At 53.4% G+C, this 20,075-nt stretch overlaps 1 protein-coding gene across 1 annotated transcript in view; it reads left to right on the top strand.

Annotated features, from left to right (window-relative positions):
- FHAD1 (forkhead associated phosphopeptide binding domain 1) overlaps positions 1-17,261 on the top strand; it is an 85,601-nt gene extending 68,340 nt beyond the window's left edge. The window contains exons 26-34 of the mRNA XM_084875292.1: positions 591-720; positions 1,371-1,495; positions 4,789-4,872; positions 5,253-5,473; positions 5,990-6,155; positions 8,300-8,380; positions 11,000-11,053; positions 14,864-15,012; positions 17,063-17,261. Of these exons, the coding sequence (XP_084731418.1) occupies positions 591-720; positions 1,371-1,495; positions 4,789-4,872; positions 5,253-5,473; positions 5,990-6,155; positions 8,300-8,380; positions 11,000-11,053; positions 14,864-14,980 (978 nt within the window). The 3' untranslated portion in view covers positions 14,981-15,012; positions 17,063-17,261. The remainder of the gene's footprint in view (positions 1-590; positions 721-1,370; positions 1,496-4,788; positions 4,873-5,252; positions 5,474-5,989; positions 6,156-8,299; positions 8,381-10,999; positions 11,054-14,863; positions 15,013-17,062) is intronic.
- Positions 17,262-20,075: the final 2,814 nt, after the last annotated feature.

Here is a 20,075-nt window from a genome sequence, read left to right as displayed (position 1 = left end):
GATGAGGAAGTGCCGTTGTCTGTGCCCCCTGTGAGCCCGGCTCCAGCTGGGCGGCTGGCAGCTGCCGGGCCGGCGGTGCAGTCCGAAGGCCCCCCCATTGCAGAAGTTCCGCTGGGCTCGCTGTGCTAGGGGCTCCGGGGGCTCTGAGGAGGCGTTTACCAAACCCCCCGCCCCCGGCAAGTCTTAGCCCACCATCCTTACCGCCAGAGAAGAAGCGAGCATCCATGTTCTCATCCACACGTCCCTCCAGAGCACAGTGAGAAGTGCCGTTCAGAGCTGGGCCCAGAATGACAGCATATGGAAACCCACGCTTAGAAAAAACATAAACAAGACGCGGGGAGGTCACCTGGGGTGGGAGGATCTTTTGTTTACAGCTGCGCTAAGCAGGGAGGAAAGCTGGACATCTTCCTAGCTGGGAATTTATATTTAAAGGGAAAGATTTAAATTCCTTCTCGGTGGAAGCCCCCTTTGTGATATTTTCCAAAGCCCTCGGCAGCCAGGTTTCCGCTGGGTGTGCGTTGTCCACGTTTCTCCACGTGTGAGAGAGGCCCTCGCCCCTGGTAAAGCCGCCGCCCGTCCCTCCACCGCAGGAGCAGTCCTTCTGCGACCTCGGGGCCAAGTGCAAAGGGTCCCGGCACGAGGAGGTCATCCAGCGTCAGAAGAAGGCCTTATCCGAACTGCGGGCGCGAATCAAAGAACTCGAGAAGGCAGGCTCCTCCAGTAAGTGTCCCCCTCCCTCGGCTGCCTCTCAGCACGTGGAGCCGGTGGGGGACTAGAGGGGCGGTGGGTGCGTGGGGAGGGCAGGCTTTCCTGGTAAGATCATTCTTGGAGGTTGGGAGTGGAGGAACCATCTCCAGGTGAGTTCACTTTGGGAACTGACCCATTTGCCTGGACCACGGTCTCCTATCCCTGTTATTTCAAAACCAATGAAATGTTATGTTCATTATAATATTTATAGGATGTTCTAATACAATAAAAAAAAAAATGGGGGGGCAGACATGATCTCAGAGTCAAGGGCAGAACTTGCTATTAAATAAGTAGGGTTTCATGAAAAACCCATACATTGTCCTACTTTTTCTCTTTTCACTGTGGCCTGGTAGAAACTTTCGCGTGGACCAACACTATACAAGGATCGACCTTGGGGAACCTCCTAGAATTCCTGCCCAGAGGGGACAGGGCGCTCCGGGTGCTGAGCTGGCTTCTGGGCAGAGCCCTGGGCAAGGACCCAGAAGGCTGGGTTCAGGTTCCATCCTGTTCCCGTGAGGCAGCCTCCCATTCGCTGTGTGACCTTGGACAAGACCCGGAAAGAGGAGCGGTGCTTATGGCATGCAATCACTGAGCCTTTCCTTCGAATCTAAATTCTTTTCTAGATGATAAGGTCCACCAGAATAAATCATTTCAAGACTTAAAGACTCTCAGGATGGAAAAGCACATCCAGAAAACGCTGGACGCAAAGCCAGATTGGCCAGCTCTCTCAAGAACGGAGATCCAAGCGGTAACCAAATCGCGTTTGTCTCTGCATGACTGACAGACACGTGGAGAGGGCGGGCATGAGGGCCGACATGAGCGTGTGCCCTGGCACGGCGGTGCGTATTGGGGGCTGGGGGCCAGGCCCTTCCCGATGGGCCATTGTCCGTACCGACTGGTCAGTGCCTCGCGTCCCAGCAGCCCCGTCTGAGAATGGAAAGGCCACCTCCGGGTGTGCCCTGCCTGGTGCTTCTGTGCATTGACCCGGGGCCAGATCAGCCTCTGGGAACCCCGCTTTTCACATCGAGGGTATATTCTGCAGAAAACATTCAACAGGCTCATCTCTGGCATTATGCCATGAGTCTGCCTGAAATTTGCTTTTTGCTGTAAACTGAGAAACATGAACACGTGAAAGGTAGCAGAGGGAGCCATGATTAAGAGGACGCATTCTGGAGTGAGAGAGACCTGTGCCGGAACCCTGGTTCTGAATCCTGGTTGTGTGACCTTAGGGGAGGCCGTGAGCCTTTCTGGGCCTCCATGGCCCAGCTGTAAAGTGATGACGAAACAAATGAAAGGAGGTGATTATGTAAAGTGCTTACCCCACCACTTAGCTCACAGTGAACACTTAATAAATGATAGCTGTTATTATTATTCAACAGTAGTTAAACAGTATTATTCAAGAAAGCCTTCCTTTCTTAGGGGCCATAGTTTTACTTGACAGGATTTTGAGACGTAATTCTGTTAAGTTGAAAGTGCCCTGTACCCTAAGTGGGTATTTGATTGACACATAACGATGGGCAGCTCAGGTCAGTGTCAATCGCAGGAGCCACTGGGCGGGGCTTGCTGCCGCAGTTGGGTCTACTAAGCCATACTCAGGCTTTGAGCAGGAATAATAGTCATTCTATCTGTACAGCCATTCTCCCCAACAGTTTTTCTAGACATTCGAGAGAGATGCGAGTCTTCAAAACTCTGTTGGTTTTCTTGGTAAGATCAAACGTTCTTTCTCCGAGGTGGGGAGCTCAGCCTGGCCCTGCTTCCAAAATCTCCCTTCCCCTTGGCAATGACCCCTGATCCCACCCCTGACACCACAGAGCACGCAACCTCCCACCTCTCTTAGAGGACCTCGGTCCTGCAAGGTTGGCGGGAATCAGAGTCGGAGGACGAGAAGCAGCAGGGGAAGGACAGCTGACATCTGTTATGTGCTGACTGGTGCCAGGCACTGAGCTAAGCCCTCTCTCTACAAACGTTACCTCACTGAATCCTCACAGCCGCCTGTGTCTGGTGACTGTTGTCATCCCTGGCTTACAGGATAAGAAACCTCCAGGCTTCTGGAGGTCAAGTACCTCACCCAAGGTCACAGAGTGATGGATGATGCAGCCAGGGCCGTGTCCCTGGCAGTCCGCCTCTGGCACCCCACTGGACTGCAGAGAAGGGGGCGGGGCCTGTGTGCCTGCACCCTGGAGCCCGGGCTCTTCCTTAGGTGACCTCCCCCAGGAGAAGAAGGGGGGAGGGGGTCTGTAGGGGGTGCTGAGGCCGCAGCTCAGGGGAGGGGAGGACACTGAGCGGCATTTCAGGTTCTGTTTGCAGCAGGCCTGCCCAGCTTAATGTCATCTTCAAACACCCTGTTATTCTCCTCCAATAAATATATAAATAAATGTCTCCACTCTTCTCTGTCACAGTCACTTTTGGGGCCTCTATGCTTTTATATTTTGGGGTAGGGGGGTATTTTTTTTTTTAATTGAGGTTTTACAGAGAGGAAGAGAGAGGGATAGAAAGCTAGAAACATCGATCAGCTGCCTCTTGCACACCCCTCACTAGGGATATGCCTGCAACCAAGGTACATGCCCTTGACTGGAATCAAACCTGGGACCTTTCAGTCCGCAGGCCAATGCTCTATCCACTGAGCCAAACGGATTTTGGCAGGGGTGGGGTTGGTGTTAATCTCAGACTTGCAGTGTAGTGCCAACAAAGGCCGTGTGCTAGGCACTGAACACCCAGTTTCGTTTCTGAAGGAGACGTATAGGCCCTCTGTGGTCCTTCCCTGATCGGCCTGGTGGCATTCCCATGCAGTGGTAGGGCCTCCAGCAGCCCGCTGCCGACCAGCTCTCAGTGCTAGCGCAGCTCTGAGCTCCGTCCCGCACCGGCCCCGGGAAGGGTCCGAAGGGACACTCGCCCACCAGGCCTTGCACTGGGAGAAGGATGGGCCACATTTTGTGAGGGTGTACCTTCCGCTGCACAAAAGTCAGATTCCTTTAATAAAAGGAGGAGAGCTGTTCCCATTTAACCTTCATTCATTCGTTCGACAACACGCCCACGGAGTGCCACTCTGCCGGCGGCCACGGCAGCACAGGAAACGGGAGAGGGAGCGAAAGCAGCACCCTTCCCGCTTCCTGGGGGCTTGTCCTCAGGATCAGGGTTTCTCACATCAGTGCTGCCGATATTTGGGGCCAGGTGATTCTTCTTCTTTCTTTTTAAATATTTTTCATTGATTTCAGAGAGGAAGGGAGAGGGAGAGAGAGACAGAAACATCAGTGATGAGAGAGAATCATTGATTGCCTGCCTCCTGCACACCCCCGACTGGGGACCAAGCCTGCAACCCAGGCATGTGCCCTGACCGGGAGCTGAACTATTGACCTCTTGGTTCATAGGTCGATGCTCAACCACTGAGCCACGCCAGCCTGGCAACTCTTTGTCGTGGGCCGCCCTATGTGCTGTGGGATGTGTAGCAGCATCCCTGCCCTCTCACCCACTAATGCCAGTAGCATCCACCACCCCCAGGTTCAACAACCAACCAACCATGTGCCCAGACATGGCTAAATGTCTGGGGGAGGGGGACCAGGGTGGCCAGGATCACCCCAGATTGAGAACCGCCGGTCTAGATGGAAGACAGTGACCAAAGAACAAGATAAGCGACGTATCGTTTCAAAGGGAGCTGCGCTCTGAAGGGTGGGGACATGGTTGCCAGAAAGTAGTTGGCAAAGGAGTCGGACTAGAACACATGTGTCAAACACAAGGCCTGCGGGCCAAATCCAGCCCGCCAGGCCTTGCAATGTGGCCCGCACCGCGCTGTCATCACTGCACTCCACTGTCAGTTTATGACATTGTCAGTTTATGACTGTTCAGTAAACCATTCGGCCCGCGATTTAGGCTGGATTTTAGATTTTGGCCCCTTCTCTGATTGAGTTCGACACCCCTAGACTAGAAGGTCAGGGACTGAAATCAAAATCTGAGCTGTTCTTGGCAACTACACAGCGCTTCACCTCCTGGATGCAGACATCCGTCGTGGAACGCCAAGAGTTTTTAACTCTCTTTTTATTCCAGTCTCAAAATGGCTTTGCCAGCCTGGCCCCCGAGAAGCCGGGGAGAATGGACGTGGCTGAGGCCTTGGATCTCAGTGAGAAGCTGGTACGTACAGCCAGGCTCCTGTCGGAACCCGGGGCCCCTGCAGTCCATGTAAACCCCAGCCCTGCGTGCACAACTGGCGGTTACCATGGCTCTGCAGGACCCGCCCACCACCCCAGCGTGGGCCATCGGGCACAGCCAGCCTCCCTGAGAACCCGCGGAGTAAGGAGGGATGTTTGTAACTGTTGTCACTTCCCCCGGTTCTCCCCAAGGCAGAGTGTAAACGCACGTGGAGAAAATGAAAACTGTGCTAATCGCCCTAATTGCACTCATTTCCCAAACGTGTGTTTGCCCCCGCAATTGCCAGCAGCGAGGGAGTGAGCGTTAGGCGCGGCCAGCAGGCCTCCCGGCCGGGCCACTCACCGCGGCCGCCCTCCCCGCAGTACATGGACATGAGCAGGACGCTGGGCAGCCTGATGAACATCAAGGACATGGCGGGCCACGTGTCCATGAAGCACCTCTCCCCCCGAGAGCGGGAGCGGGTCAACCAGCTGCGGCAGCGGGACCTGGACCTGGTGTTCGACAAGATCACGCAGCTCAAGAGCCGGCTGGAGAGGAAGGAGGAGCTGCTGCGGGGATACGAGCAGGACATGGACCAGCTCAGGTACCGCGTCCCTCAGAGGCCGGGCCTCCGGGCCCCCGGCTCAGCCTCAGGGCAGGACCCCGACCTGAGCTGTGGGACAGCTAAAATCCGGGGGGCTCTGGGGGCAGGGCGATGACCTCAGCCTGGAAGTGGCAAGTCTCCCTGTGACACAGTGGCCACCGGAGTGGGCAGGGTTCTCCCCTCTCGGCTCTCTCTCAATGAGCGAGCTGCCCCTGCTGGCAATGAGTCCCAATTTCCAGCATTTGTGGACTTGCCCCAGCTCCATCACATCCTCGAGGGCCACAGGGGGAATTGGGGGGGCTGTTCACGCACCCTCTGCCCCCTCACGCTTCACTGATGCAGCCGATTCGCTATTTATTCCGCTCTCTGCTCCCCCAAAGCTGTGTCCTCTCCTGCGTGTGATGAGCACATGGGATGGCGGTGTGGGGGAGTATTTGGAGATCCCCCCGGGTCGGGGCGTGGACGGGGGCTGAGAAGGACGCGGGGAAAAGAGGCTTTGTCTCTCCCCTGCCTCAGGGAGAGCACAGTGTCCATTCAGATGTACCAGTCACAGGTGGCCAAGCTGGAGGACGACGTCTACAAGGGGGCCGAGGAGAAGGCGCTGCTGAAGGAGGCGCTGGAGCGCACGGAGCTGCAGCTGCGCCAGGAGAAGAGGGTCAACAGGGCCCGGCGGCAGCAGCAGGTGAGAGGCCCGGGTGCCGGGAGCCGAGGCTCCGAGGCCGCCCCTCCCCCCGACAGAGGAGGGCGGCAGGATAGCATTAGCGGCAGACAGACTGATCTGCCACTCACTGTGCGATCTCAGGACGGTTTCTTAACTTCCCTCAAGCGCATCTGTGGTGTGTGTTTTACTATAGTGGCTGTTATTGGCATTTTCATTGTTCTGCCACGTCCTGAGGAAAAATAGATGATTAAACTCTCTGAGAATAGAGATTTGGTTTCACTATTCTGATTGCCCAGAGCACAGGAGACACCCAATAAGTATTTGGTGGATGGATGATGTGTGGACAGGTGGATGGGGATGGATAGAGAGGTGGGTGGGGATGGATGGACAGGTGGATGGATGATGGATGGACAGGTCCTCCATCCTGCAAACCTTCCAGCCCGTAGGCTCCCTGCTGCAGCCCCGGAAACGAGAGCAGCTTTGAGGGAGCACTGATGTGGCGTCTGATGTTCGCCTCCCTGAGTTAAATTAAACATCGCAGCCACTGTCTGCGGTGTCACGGGGCTGCCTCAGGCGGAGCACAGTTTCCTTTCACACCAGCAATGCCAGGGAGAGCCGGGCCTGGCAGAGCTCCGGCTCTGCCTTTGATGTGCCCTCCGGAGAGCTAGCCCCTCTGAGGTGCCCCTCCCCCCGGGCTTGGCAGGCTCCGTCCCAAAGCTCCAGCCCACAGAATGGGACAGCAAAGGGCCCCAAAAAGGCCATTGTCATGCGCTGGCTAAAAATATAAGAAAACCCAGGGATTTACATAATCAAGCTTCCCATGCATTATTCATGAGCTGCCTCTTCGTGCACAATGCAGGCACTGGACATCCGTCCGTGGAGAGGGTCTGGGATGGCCAAGTTGAACCTGTGATGGGAGGGGGGCCCCCGGAAGAGCTAGAGCCGGGAACGTTCAGATGTACGGAATTCACAACTTAGGGGGAGATCTGCACGAAGCAGAGCCAAAAGCATGGCAGCGCTGTTGGCATTGTTTGTCGAGCGCTTACCACGCAGCGGGCACCTGCCCCACCCGAGACGTGCTTTCCTCTGTCCATCAGCCAGTCCATCTGAGAGAGGGGACACTGGAGCTGACGGAGGGTCGTGTTGCCTGGCTACCGGATGCAGAAGCAGGGTTCCCACACACATGCAGCAGACCCAGAGCCACTGGCCGGTCCCTGGCCTCCCATAGCCCGCGGCCCCTCTGCTACCTCTTTCTGCTTGGCGAATACAGCGAGGGCTCCGGCCCAGGAAAGGCCCAGACACTTTCAGTGAAGGGGTTCAGGCTGGGACTTCCCATAGGAAACGTGTAAACGCACAGAAGCTGCCCTCTGAGAAGCATGCCAGCCCTCCCTCAGTCCTCTCTCAGCGCTCCCTCAGGGCCCCCAGCGTGAGAGAGGCTGGAGGGCACTGGCTGCCTCTGTCTGGGGAAGCAGCCCCCGCTCTCCTGCCAATCAAATTTCCAGCCAATAGAACCCCGGCCAGGGGGCGTGGCCACAGCTTTGCCAGGTGGTCTCAGGAACCACCTCTCCTCTGCTTAGTTAGCTCAGATCCCTCATATCTCTCTCTCTCTCTCTCTCTCTCTCTCTCTCTCTCTCTCTCTCTCTCTCTCTCTCTTTTTTTAGAACACTCATCTTTAAGATGAGAATAAAGATGGCACCGACCACATAGCATTTAATTCCATGAGAACGTGCATACAAACCCCTTTGCACGTGGGACCACTCAACAGATGCTCCTATACCACCGTCATCGTTGTCATCAGCATTCTTTTAACTCGCTGTTTTCCCGGATTTTCTTGGACCCAGGTGTCCTCCAGATCCTGGTTCCCTCGGTGCCACTTGTGTGTTTTTGACCACGGAGTAGAAATTGGTAGATGCTGTGTAGGATGTGAATGGGATGGGGCAGGCGGTTGGAGGTGGTACCCTCTGGCCCACACGAGGATGAAAAAGTAAAAATGTGGTTAGGATGGCCCAGGATAGGGATAAAAGACCCTCTTCTCCTCCCCCTCTCCCCCATCTTTGGCCCACCATCTTGAATTCTCGTGTCTCCCAGAACTCGGAGGTGTGTCCCAGAATGGGACAGGTCAGGATGCACTACACACTGTCTTGCTCACTGCTGTTTTCCCTCAGGAACGTTCAGAAGATTACGAACTGAGAAATTTGAAAGAATCAACATCTTGCAACTGCGCCTTCAAAGAGAAAGAGAGGCAGGTATGGAGAGGGTTTCTGACCTCGCCCCAGACACACAGCCCATGTGGTACTGTCACAGAGAGGGAGCTTATGGAGGTCAGTGCATGGAGTGCTGCCTGGGGAACAGCCACACAAGCGTCCCTTCCCCCCCCTTTTCCCCAGCCAGCTCCTGCCCCCTCCCCCGTTGGCCCTCCTCTGTGCCTCCCCTGCCTGCAATCTAAACAAATGACCTAAGAGACAAGCCTCTAACCCAGTGTCTTTAGGCGAGAGAGAGCAGAGGGGAAGTTCAAATGTCGTTTTGGCTGATGGGGCAGCCGTCCTAGGCTCTACATGATGTAGGGACTTGGAGACCAAGACATAAGAGAAGAAGAGAGGAGTGGGGAGCCCCAGGAGCCCTGCTCCAGTAAGGAAGCAAGTGGGTAAAAGAAAGGCAACATGGAGCCAGGAATGAGGATGTGAGTGCCCGTTGTAGCCACCTCCCCCCACCACAGGGGGCCTCGTTTGACTCTGTGCGGGCTCCCCGGTGCCAGCATGGTCCGGAGCCCACGGTGTCCATGACACCAGAAGGATGTGACGCTCAGAAGGGTTCTCGGAACCAAGGCGACGCTGGGTCTCCCCTCGCGGGGACACTGTGTGACGTAACGAACAGCATCCCTAAGAACAGCACTGCAAGCGAGGTTGGCTGGGCCACGTCTGAGAATAGCTTTGGAGGCAGAATGATGTCATCCCACAGCCCAGTGAGGCCAGGAAGCGGGCGTGCGGGGGCCGGGCTCTGCCCTTCAGCGCTCAGCTGTCCACGGACGGGAACTAATCCAGAAAGAGATTTTGGAGCAATGTTCAAACTGGGGTTCCCTGGAGCCCATGGGTGCCGCGGGAGAGAATGACTCAATACACACACACACACACACACACACACACACACACCCCTCACTTCCACAAGAGAAGCTCTCCATTATCTGCTTTATATGCCACGTTCTTCCAGGGATTTTGCTTGGGTAAAGGGTTCTCCTACAACAACAACAAAAGGAAGGCAGGAAGGAAGGAAAGATGTTGGGTTAAAAGCACTGCTTTATAACACCTGGGAATTTGGGTGTGACTGTCTTCTGAGCATAGCTCCTCTCCTCCGAGTTTGTGATAAATACTGAGTCGCTGCAGGCTCAAGGCCTTCCCCACAGACAAGGCCTGGAGAGCAACAGCTGGCTAAGCACGGGCCTAAGCCGGCAGAGATGGGCCCCTGAGGCGAGCTAGCACAGTGGTCGGCAAACTCATTAGTCAACAGAGCCCAACATCAGCAGTACAACAATTGAAATTTCTTTTGAGAGCCCGAAACCAACTTCTGCCATGAAGTTTCAATCACACTGTACATGCGCGCCCGCACATGGTATTTTGTGGAAGAGCCACACTCAAGGGGCCAAGGGACCGCATGTGGCTCTCGAGCCGCAGTTTGCCAACCCCTGAGCTAGCACCTTCTGTGACGCACAGCAGCCGTGCCTGTCCCATGGCCGGCTTCCTTCCTCCGTGAGTTTTGGGAATGAATGCCCAGTGGGGTTGCCAGAAGTAAAAGGGGGCAAAACAAAACAGGACGCCCAGTTAAACCTGAATTTCAGCTCAACACCACACGGTGATTCATGTAAGCATGTCTCACATGGTGCACGGATCTACATCCACTGAAACCTTCCTTGGTTTCATTCTGAAGTTCAGACTGAGCTGGGCATCCTGTGTCACCTGGCACCGCCCGGAGGGGTTCGCTGAGCGCCGAGGGGGCAGCCCGCAGATGTTCTCGTTTGACTTACGGGATTTTTTTTCTTTTAAGTAACATTTCAAAATACGGCCCTTCCACGGAATACTCTGGATTCCTGGCTTCTCTGGGAACCCCGGGAGATGTGGTGACGCTCGGCCCACGGTCCACGTCCGCCACCTCCCAGGTCCCTTAGAAAGATGCTGGGCTTGTGGGTGCTGCACCCCACCCCTCGCTTCACTCCTGTTACTTCCCTGGCCCCTGGGGGCGCCGGTGGGTGGCCCTCAGGGCTCTCTGAGAACAGCCCTTCCCCAGGCCCCTGCACGCCCACTTCCTGGGGGTCAGCCTGTGAGGGGGCCCCAGCTCGCTCTCCCAGGGGCTGCTGGCTCTTCAGTGAACTGCCCCTGAGATGTGGGGTCTGGAGGAGGCCAGGGTCAGTCACCACACCCCAGGGGAAGCTCCGGACTGGCTGTCCCCGCGGAGGGCAGCTGCTGTGGCTGTCAGCGCGCTTGGGGCCTGGGATTCCTGGGGGAACCCGCGTAGAACCACGTCTACAGTCTCACCCGAGGGCCTGGAGGCCCTGCTTCCAGCTCAAGCCATTTTCCTCCAAGAGGAGCACAGACAGGCTCCTCCCCTCTCAGGTGTCCCTGGAATGTGGACCGGAGACCCCTAAGGGGCTCAGCAGGACAGGGTGGCACCGCCCACCCCAAAGCCAAGTCCCCTTCTGCAGGCCCACACTGTCTCCCGCCCCCGCCCCCGTCCCCTGGAAGGCCCAGCATTCCATCCGGATGGGTAGCATCTGAAGGATGAGAAAAATCCATTTGTTTTGTGTGTTTTTTTCTGATGCAAAAGTCAAAGAAGAGCGTAGGCTAAACACTGTCCCTGTTCTTTCTGCATTAAAGAGGCGGGTGTTTGTAGAGACGGTGAAGAACAAGATGCAGAACACCGGTCTGCAGGTGAGCCAGAAGCAGGAGAGAGGACACAGTGGGAGGTCAGCAGGAAGCCCAGCTGTCAGTGGCCCCACGTCTGTTAGGTATTTGAGCATTTGGTACCTGCCAGGCGCAGAGCTGAGTGTCATCACGTTTGAGCTTCACAGCCACCCAGTGCGGCGGGTATCCTTACTATCCCGTTATCAGATGAGGTGGCTGCGGCTCAGAGACTCTGAGTCACTTGTCCGGAGCCACACAGCTCAGTGGGAGAGCTGGAACTCAGTGCAGGGCCCACTCCCCAGTGAGCACTCCTTGCCTTCCTTGAGAAAATAAACGTCCGGGTAATAACGCTTCGGCTGGCATTTCTCTTGAATTTCAAGGAAGCATCCTAGAAGAGCTGGGAATCGAGACTATAAAATCCTAAACCTGCTGGCACATTGCCGCTCACAGTTCAGCCCAGGAACTGGAACTGACCCAGCCCACACTCCGCTTTGCAGAGAACAGAAGCAAGCTCTCAGGAAGCTCACAAGCAGACACATGTTCACGGGGTAGCAGAGAGGAGATATATTTGAGTTTGATAAAAGGCCACAGTCATTCTGAGACAACCAAAGTATCATGGGGAAAACTAGATGATCCTAGGTGAGGGGATTTTTGGGAAAGAGAAGTCTCTCGGTCTAAGCTTAGAGGGAGGGGACTCCCCGGAGCAGGATGTTAGGAGGGCAAAGCGCATCCAGGACCCCACCCCCCCAAATCCGAGCCCTTTGCCACCTGCGAAGTGGGAACGAGTGGGAGCCTCGTCACTTACTCATTGCACATATGATCGAGCCCAGGAGCAGGCAGACACCGCCCTACAGCCAGGTTTGGTCTGAGGACCAACTGGGGATGTGAGATGGCGGAGGAGACACGTGCTTCCCTGAGATGGGAAGCCGCCTGGAATTCCAGGCCGCCTCTGGTCTTGGCAGAAGGTGGGTGGGTGGTGCAGGTGGTGTGAGCAGGCGATACGGTGGGTGTGAATAGGAGATAGGGTGGGTGTGAGTAGGTGATTGGTTAGATGTGAGCAGGTGATACGGTGGGGATGAACAGGCAATGGGGTGTGAATAGGAGATGTGATGGGTGTGAGTAGGCAATGGGGTGTGTGAATAGGTGATGCAGTGGGTGTGAGCAGGTGATGGGGTGAGTGTGAGTAGGTGATTGGTTAGATTTGAGCAGGTGACACGGGGGATGTGAGCAGGCGATGGGGGGGTGTGAGTAGGTGATGCAGTGAGTGGGTGTGAGCAGGTGATTGGTTAGATGTGAGCAGGTGATGCGGTGGATGGCGGTGCCTCAGCTGAGAGCAGACTGAGCTCCCGGCCTCCAGCCCTCATGCGGAGGCTCCGTGTCTAGAGCCTCCTCAGCACAGAATGGTTTCCTCCAGGTTCTTTACGAAGTGTGACTGGAGTGTCCTTCCTCCACAGAGCGCTGGAGTCCTGGGCATGGGGCCAGCGAGAGCACCTTGAGAAGGGCGTGTAGGCTCCGGCTTTCAGGCCTGCCCCTCACAGAGGCGTCTCTGCCTCTAGCCAACCTCAGACCTGGCAGCTCCTCCTCTCAGGTCCTGGGGGGGAGGGGTTGTGTTCTGTCCTCCAAAACTGCCATTCATGGGTTTGGTTTGCTATTCATCCGGCTAGCAGTCTTTCTTGCCAGTTGTATGCTAATGAGGAACTCTTCTCCCTAACAAACGTGGACTGAATGCCCAGTCTAGGCCACCTGCTGTGCCGGCCTGGGGATGGGAAAGTAAACAAAGGGATACTCCGGGCCCCCATTCATTCAACAGCGTTCCCCCAGAGCCTGTCCAGGTGCTGGGTTTCAATCATGAATTCTCGGTGGGCAGACTTCAAGAGGGCAGAATTCCTTTCAGAGAATGTGTAAAGCACAGGTGTGCAGGCAGCACCATCTGTAATGTCAACATTTCACGGGTGTGGGAGCGACTAGGACAAATTCCTAACATGATGAAAAGCATGTCCCCCTGGGTGTCACCATTTCACTGACTGGCTTCTGTCCACACCTTTTCATTCTATGGGTGAGCCCCGTGCTTCCAGGTCCAGGGAAGACCCTGCCAGTCTCCCCTGCCCTTCCTGCCCTCGTCTGCATCTTCGGATTTCTCATCCCCCATCCCGTCCCTCCCTCCCCCCTTGTCACTCAGAAAAGCGGACCAAACCCCCAAACTCCCAGCAGACCTCGGGGCAGGGGACCCTGGACTGGGGACACTTGACTTTTAACCAACTCCCTGGCTCTAATCCTGACAGCCAGCCCCACGCCGGGTCAGGGCATTGGCACCAGGGAACCACCCCCCGCCAGCACTTTTATTGAAAATCAAATAAAAGAGGATGTAAAGGAAAGGTGGTTTCCAGAGGAAAGTTCTCAACAGTTGCTGTCTGTTCTCATCTTACCGGCACTCAGGCCAAGGCACCCTCTGTGGGCGGAGACGTTAGCGCTTCTCACTGCGATGCTATTGATCACGGTTGCACAGCACACCCAGGGCCCTGCCAGCCACCGCACAGGCCTCTGGGAGGGATGCTCACCCCTGTCTGAAAGGGGAAAGAGCTCAAGGGGGGTCCAACGGCCCCTTCTATTGAGATCTCCCCAGAGCCCCTCTCGGCCGCCGCGGGAGACAGGGCGGGTATTCTGGTCCCTGAATGACAGATGAGGAAACCGAGGACCACAGTCGTAAGTGGCAAAGCTGAAATTCACCCACCCACAGCCCTCTTCCCCCAGCCTGTTGTGTCCTCACTGCAGAGTCAAGCCTGCAGGAAGTAGGGCTGGAATGTGAAACCAGTTGTAAAGCTTGCAGGTTGCAATCTACCTGCAGGAGGTGCAGAGCACAGAGAGAGAATCTTGGGCTGCAATGAATACAAACCTTTGCAGGCAGAGAAAAGGGGCTTTTATACGGATACCAGAGTGAGTATCTCATAAACATGGAAGAGCTGAGTCCTAGCTGCTTTAGCTCAGTGGAGAGAGCATCAGCCTGTGGACTGAAGGGTCTGGGGTTCAATTCTGGTCATGGGTACATGCTCGGATTGCAGGCTCCATCCCCATTGGGGTGCATGCAGGAGGCAGCCAATCAATGATTCTCTTTCATCATTGATGTTTATCTCTCTCTCCCTTCCAGTCTGAAATCAATTTTTTAAAATGTTATAAAAACAAAGAGCTGAAAGGGAGACTGGCCTCCTGTCTCTTACACACACACACACACACACACACACACACACACACACACACATCTCTGTATCGTCTTTCCGTGTCTCTATTGAGCTATCTCCAATCATGTGATAGGAAGGGATGACCTCAGGGTCTCCCAGTTCAAAGGGAGCGAGTAACCTCTCAGAGCCCATTAACCCCAAATCCTGGGAGAGGTCCCCTTAAAGGCCCAGCCTGTGCCAAGTGTCCGGTCAGCTCTGACCAGGGCCAGGCCCACAACATGGCTTCCGGGAGTGGGGCAGCGCTCGGAGAAGGCTAAACGCAGTTCGATGAAAGCTTTTCAGAGAAAGACGCTCCCTCACAGTGAATGTGCTCACCCGAGGAAGTTCCTGGTTTGAGAAACATGAGTGTTAAAAGGGAGAATGTCACCTGTACACCTGGAAGGGCGGACACCACAAAGCCTTTGGATGCTCACCATGGGCGGTGGGACAATGGCGGGTCATTTTCACTTCCTTTGCTCACATTTATGTGTAAATATACTGTTTGTTTCTTTAAGGGAAGATTTATTTTGAGTAAAAAAAAAAGAAAAACATTTAGGTGGAACGTTTGGGGATCTCTCTGCACTTATAGATTTAGCGCATTTATTTCTCTTGCTGGTTGAAGGCCAGAGCCAGAAAAGCCGCCCCAAAGACAGACCAAGGAAGAGAGACGCTGAAGAGAGAGTCCTCCAGCAAACTCAGCCGGGGCCTGCAGATCTCCAAGCCTGGCGGAAGGAGCTAGAAACGCCAGCGGCTGGCCTTGCAAGATCCTCTGTGAGTCGGTGTGGCTCTTCTGGGTCCAAATACTAAGATGCTTTTGTAGGACGTTAAAGCGTGTTCCCCTCGTGTGTGGCTTCCGAGACTGGTATTTTGCACAATGCTATATTTTGTTCTGTTTTTTTCTTTCTTTTTGTTTCCTTTCTTTTTGTTTTTCTATTTTTTTTTTTTTTTTTCTGCACAATGTATTTTGGAGTGTGTGAGGTGAGGCATTCTTTATTAAAAATACTTAATAATGTATACATACATAGGTATGTGAAGAACATAAGTTTGAAACCCAGACATACGGGTCTAGTAGATACAGTTATATGGTTCCACATGTGAGTCGTGATGCACCCAAATGTCACACCATCAAGGAGCTCCAAGAAACTCACAGTTAAGAAAACTCAAGAGTGATACCAGGGCCACAGGCTAGAATGGTAACCTCAGGGCTGTGGTGAGTTTATTATAATAAATTTAGAATGCCAGTCAGTTTTGTCGCTCCATAATAGTGACTAACATTGATAAGACACTCTGCAGTTTTCAAAATGCTTCTCATCTAACCCTCCCCAAGCCCTGGGAGGTAAATACTATAGTGTTATGTCCCCCATTGGACAGCTGAGGAAGCTGAGGCCCAGAGAGGTTGTGTCCTGTCTAAAATCACACAGCCAGTAAATTTAAGAGTTGGGTCTGGAATCTGGGTCTCTAGATCCATCTCATTCTACCCATTCTGCTACACCAAGGTGGCCCCGTAATTCAGGACAGACCAAGTTCCCAGTCACCAGAGAGCAGACACTGGCCAAGTGGACAACATCCCTTTTTCATGGTGTGTGGAGAGACCTCCATTTTTCTTGCTCTGCTTCTCCCACGTTCTACCCCCTCTCCAGGCAGCCAGCCTCTTACCGGCTCTCTTGTATGGCCAGGACCGCCAAACAAAATGGGAGTAAGAGCCAGAAGTTATAAAAAAAATATATATCGTTTATTTTTTTATTTTTCAAAAGCCATAATAAAAATAATTTGATATTTCAAAACCAAATGCATTCTTTATACTGATTAAAACTAGAGAGAAATTGTAGATTTTCTAGGCATGATATTCCACCGAAGGTCCACCTAACCCAGGATTAAGTTCTAAAGTCAGTGAGATAGGTATTACCTGATCTTAACAAGTCTCTTGAAATTTCTGGAGCTTTACCATATCCCAGAAGTCCAAGTCAGCACGTTTTCCTCCAGCATCTGAAGAGACCACTTGGGTAGGCAGTAGTCCAAGCAACTGGCTCATGTTTGGGACCCAAATTGTATTGGGGAAAAAAATGCTTGTTGGTTGAACATTTGAATTTGCCTAAGTTAAATGTAATGCCTATATGATTCCATATATTTTAGGTCTTTCCAAGGGTGTGTTCATTTTTATCCTATGAACATTACAACTCATGATGGCAAGTTCTTTTCTCCCTCCCTCCCCACCAAAAAACCTAGGTAGCTGGTTAGATGTCTCCCCAGCCACACGCTCCTTTTCCTGAGAATCTGCAACCCGCCCTGCCTAATGCTGCTCTCTTTGCCACAGCTGGTTGGCCAAGCCAGACCAATCAGGTTTCTCTTCGAATTCAAGCTGGGCCAATCAGCACCTCTGTTTTTAGTATTTGGAAGTGGACTCTGGGATGTCACACAAGTCATTAGTGGTTCTGGAACTGAGAGTCTGATGCAATTCCAGGGCTGGGATGGCCATTTCCTACCTTGTGTCTAAAGGAACAAAGCCAGCCTTCAGAGAGAGAAGGCTGGGGTAGATATGCAATCGTAGAGACAAGAAATCAAGACCCCAGAGAGACAATGCAGCAGATACTACCAGTCCCTTATTATCGCCTCCCTCTGCTGCATAAGCTGAAGGCTGGTCCCCTTGATTTCCCAGCCTCCCTTGCAGCTAGAGTTGGTCATGTGGTTCACTTCTGACCAATGACATGGCGAAGTGAAGGCCCTTGGGGAGGGTTTCTCTTTGGCAATAAGAGGCACACCTTTGCTTGGAGAAAGCTTTTTGCCCTTTTTCCCTTTGCCTTGTCTCCTTTTTGTCTCCCAGAGCTCAGACTTGGAGCTGGAGCAGCCATTTGGGGATCACGAGGCAGCAAGCAAGAGGCTAACGCCAGCCCCCAAGGACAACGGAACGGAAAGATGAGAAGGGCCTGGGGCTGCGTCCCTGTGCTCTGCACCCTGCCTGAACTGCCTACCTCTGTACTTTCTGTTGTGGAAGTCAATAAATTTCTTCCTGTTTAAGCCACTGTAGTCGGCGTACTTGTGGGACAAACCACTCAAAACGTAGTGAGTGAAAATAAAGCCATTATCTCACACGATTCCATGAGCCAAGGTGGGCACTTGTCCTGAGCTGAGCTGGCTCGGCTGGCACTAGTTTACTTGCCTCATCACCGGCAGGCAAGTTGGATTAGGTCACCTAATGGTTAAATCACCTCCATCTGGGGTGATTTTGCCCCCCAGTGGACATCTGGCAATTTCTGGACACAATTTCTGTTCTTACAATTGGGGAGGGGGTGCCGAACATCCTACAGTGCACAGTGTTCCCCACAACAAGGGCAGATTTGACCCAAAATTAGCAGTAGCGAGAGTGAGAAACCACCGTCTAGAGAGGTTACATCTGGGACAGTCTATCTCTGCTTGGGGTGGTCTCCCATGATGCAGCTGGCTAGACCAGGACCTTTCTTTCTTTCTCTTTTTTCTTTTTTTCTATTTTAATTTTATTTTACTGAATTCAGAGAGGAAGGGAGAAGGAGAGAGAAATAGAATCACCAATAACGAGAGAGAATTATTGATCAGTTGCTTCCTGCATGCCCCTCACTGCATGCAACCTGGACATGTGTCTTGACCGGGAATCAAACCCATGACCTCCTGGTTCACAGGTCGACGTTTAAACACTGAGCCACGCCTGCTGGGTTATACCAGACTCTTTTGTACGTGATGGGCACAGGCTCCCAAGAGCAGCAGGAGAGATCAAGCCCCAAAGCATAAACACGTACCTGCCTTGTGTTTGCTCATATCCCGTCAGACAAGCAAGTCACGTGGCCGGAGTTCGTTGGGGAGGGGCTCCGGATTTTTACAATCTACCCACGTCCAGTGTTCTGTCATTGGAAACTGACTGCAGTCCAACTGATTCCGATGGAGAAAGTTGCCTTGATTCCTGACCACTTTCTGGTTCCTAATCTTTCTTCTTCAGAAGCCAGTGCCAATGCCTGCCCCAGAGTTCCCCTAGGACCCTTTGTATCACTCAAAATTCTTTGATTGCAAACAACAGAAACCTCTGTGGCTAACTCAGGCAGAAAGGGAGTTTATAAGTGAGGATCCCTGGCCGGTGTGGCAGTTGGTTGGGCGTCCTCCCGTGCACCGAAAGGTTAATGGTTCAATTCCTGGTCAGGGCACATGCTCAGGTTTCAGGCTGGATCCCTGGTAGGAGGCGTGCGGGAGGGAGCTGGTAGGTGTGTTGTTCTCACATTGATGATTCTCTCTCTCTTTCTCTTTCTCTCTCTCTCAAAAAAAAAAAATCGATTAAAATCTTTTTTTTTTTAAGAAAACACAATATTTTTATTTTTTAAATATATTTTATTGATTTTTTCACAGGGAGAAAGAGAGAGGGATAGAGAGTTAGAAACATGGATGAGAGAGAATCATCAATCAGCTGCCTCTTGCACACACCCCACTGAGGATGTGCCCACAACCAAGGTACATGCCCTTGACCGGAATCGAACCTGGGACCTTTCAGTCCGCAGGCCAACACTCTATCCACTGAGCTAAACCGGCTTTGGCAAGAAAACACAATATTTTTAAAGGAAAAAAAAAAGGAAAGGAGGAAAGTTAGAGAATCAAAGGGCAAGCAAATCTGAGGAGTCAGGACCGTCAGAAACTGGCTTTCCTTCCCTTTTTGCTTCAGCTGGTTTGAGTTTGTTAGTTGCTACCAAAATGCCCTCTACTCTGCTCCACAGCCCGCTCCGGGAAGCTATCAGAAACCTTTCCCCGGGGTTCTATCTCGGTCCAGCAAGGGACCCGCTGTCCCTAAACCCTCCCAGTCTCCTGATCGGCCAAGGAGCTAAGACAAACAGCTTCCTCCCACCCGCGCCAATGGCAGCCCGTTTGGATGCCTGGATTCGTGACTTTGCAGATAAGGTGCCCTTCTCTGGAGACTTGGCAGCGCCCGCAGCTGCTGCTGTGGAAACCGGGCCTGAAGTGTCTGCAGAAAAACAGCTTCCAGATCGCATTCCAACGTGCGCTCCGGTAAGCGCTGTGGGGGTCTCAGGAAAGAAAGCAGCGCCCTAAGGATGAGAGGAAACCCAGACCCCCGTGCTGATGGGCTCCTCTGCTCCCGCCGAGGCCTCCGAAGCAGGAGTCAGGTCGCCGGGGAGGGGAAACTATTTCGGCTTATCAGCTTGGTTGGCCTCTTTTCCATCAAGATGTGCCGCTTGCTTGCATCCGTCTGCTCAGTGTCCCAAGTTATTTTGGGCCAATGCATGACCTTACATGCCTGCTTTTGTTTTTAAGCGTTTTTTTTCCTTGGCCTACCTGTTCCCGGGACTCCATCACCCTGTCCTGTCCCACAGCGGGAGGTCCCAGCAGCCTCCTGGCCTTGATCTTCCTCTCGGCTTCAGCATATCGCTTTCATCCTAAGACCCTCAGATATCGGAGGCAAAACGCTTTATCTTTCTGACTAATTGTGGTCTCCTCGTCGCAGGAACTAGAGGTGCTCTTTGATAAGTCGCTTCTGTGGTTAAACCACCAGCCTTGGTTCATTCAGGCAACCAATACTGGGGCCTCCTCTGCACCAGGCACTCATGGGTACTAGACCGCGGGGCCTTGACCTTTGCTCCCCTTTCTTTTCCTGTTCGGACCTGCTGCTCTCCAGGAAAGGGGGTCATCCGTTTTCTGGGTATGTTGCAGGGAGAGCGGGCCTTGGGCGTTCACGTCCTGCTTTTCGGCTTTCTACGGGACCACTGCAGGGTATTCTGTAGTGAGAGCTGCAGGCAGCAGTGACCCTTTTCTGGAAGTTTCTCTCTGCCTTCCAACAGTTGAAGTTCAGTAGCTAATAATAGCAA

The sequence above is a fragment of the Pipistrellus hanaki genome (assembly GCF_964339955.1).
Source record: "Pipistrellus hanaki genome assembly, chromosome: 2".
NCBI classification, from domain to species: domain Eukaryota; kingdom Metazoa; phylum Chordata; class Mammalia; order Chiroptera; family Vespertilionidae; genus Pipistrellus; species Pipistrellus hanaki.
The sequence above is the reverse complement of the archived record's forward strand: the minus strand, read 5'-3'. Positions and strand labels throughout refer to the sequence as shown.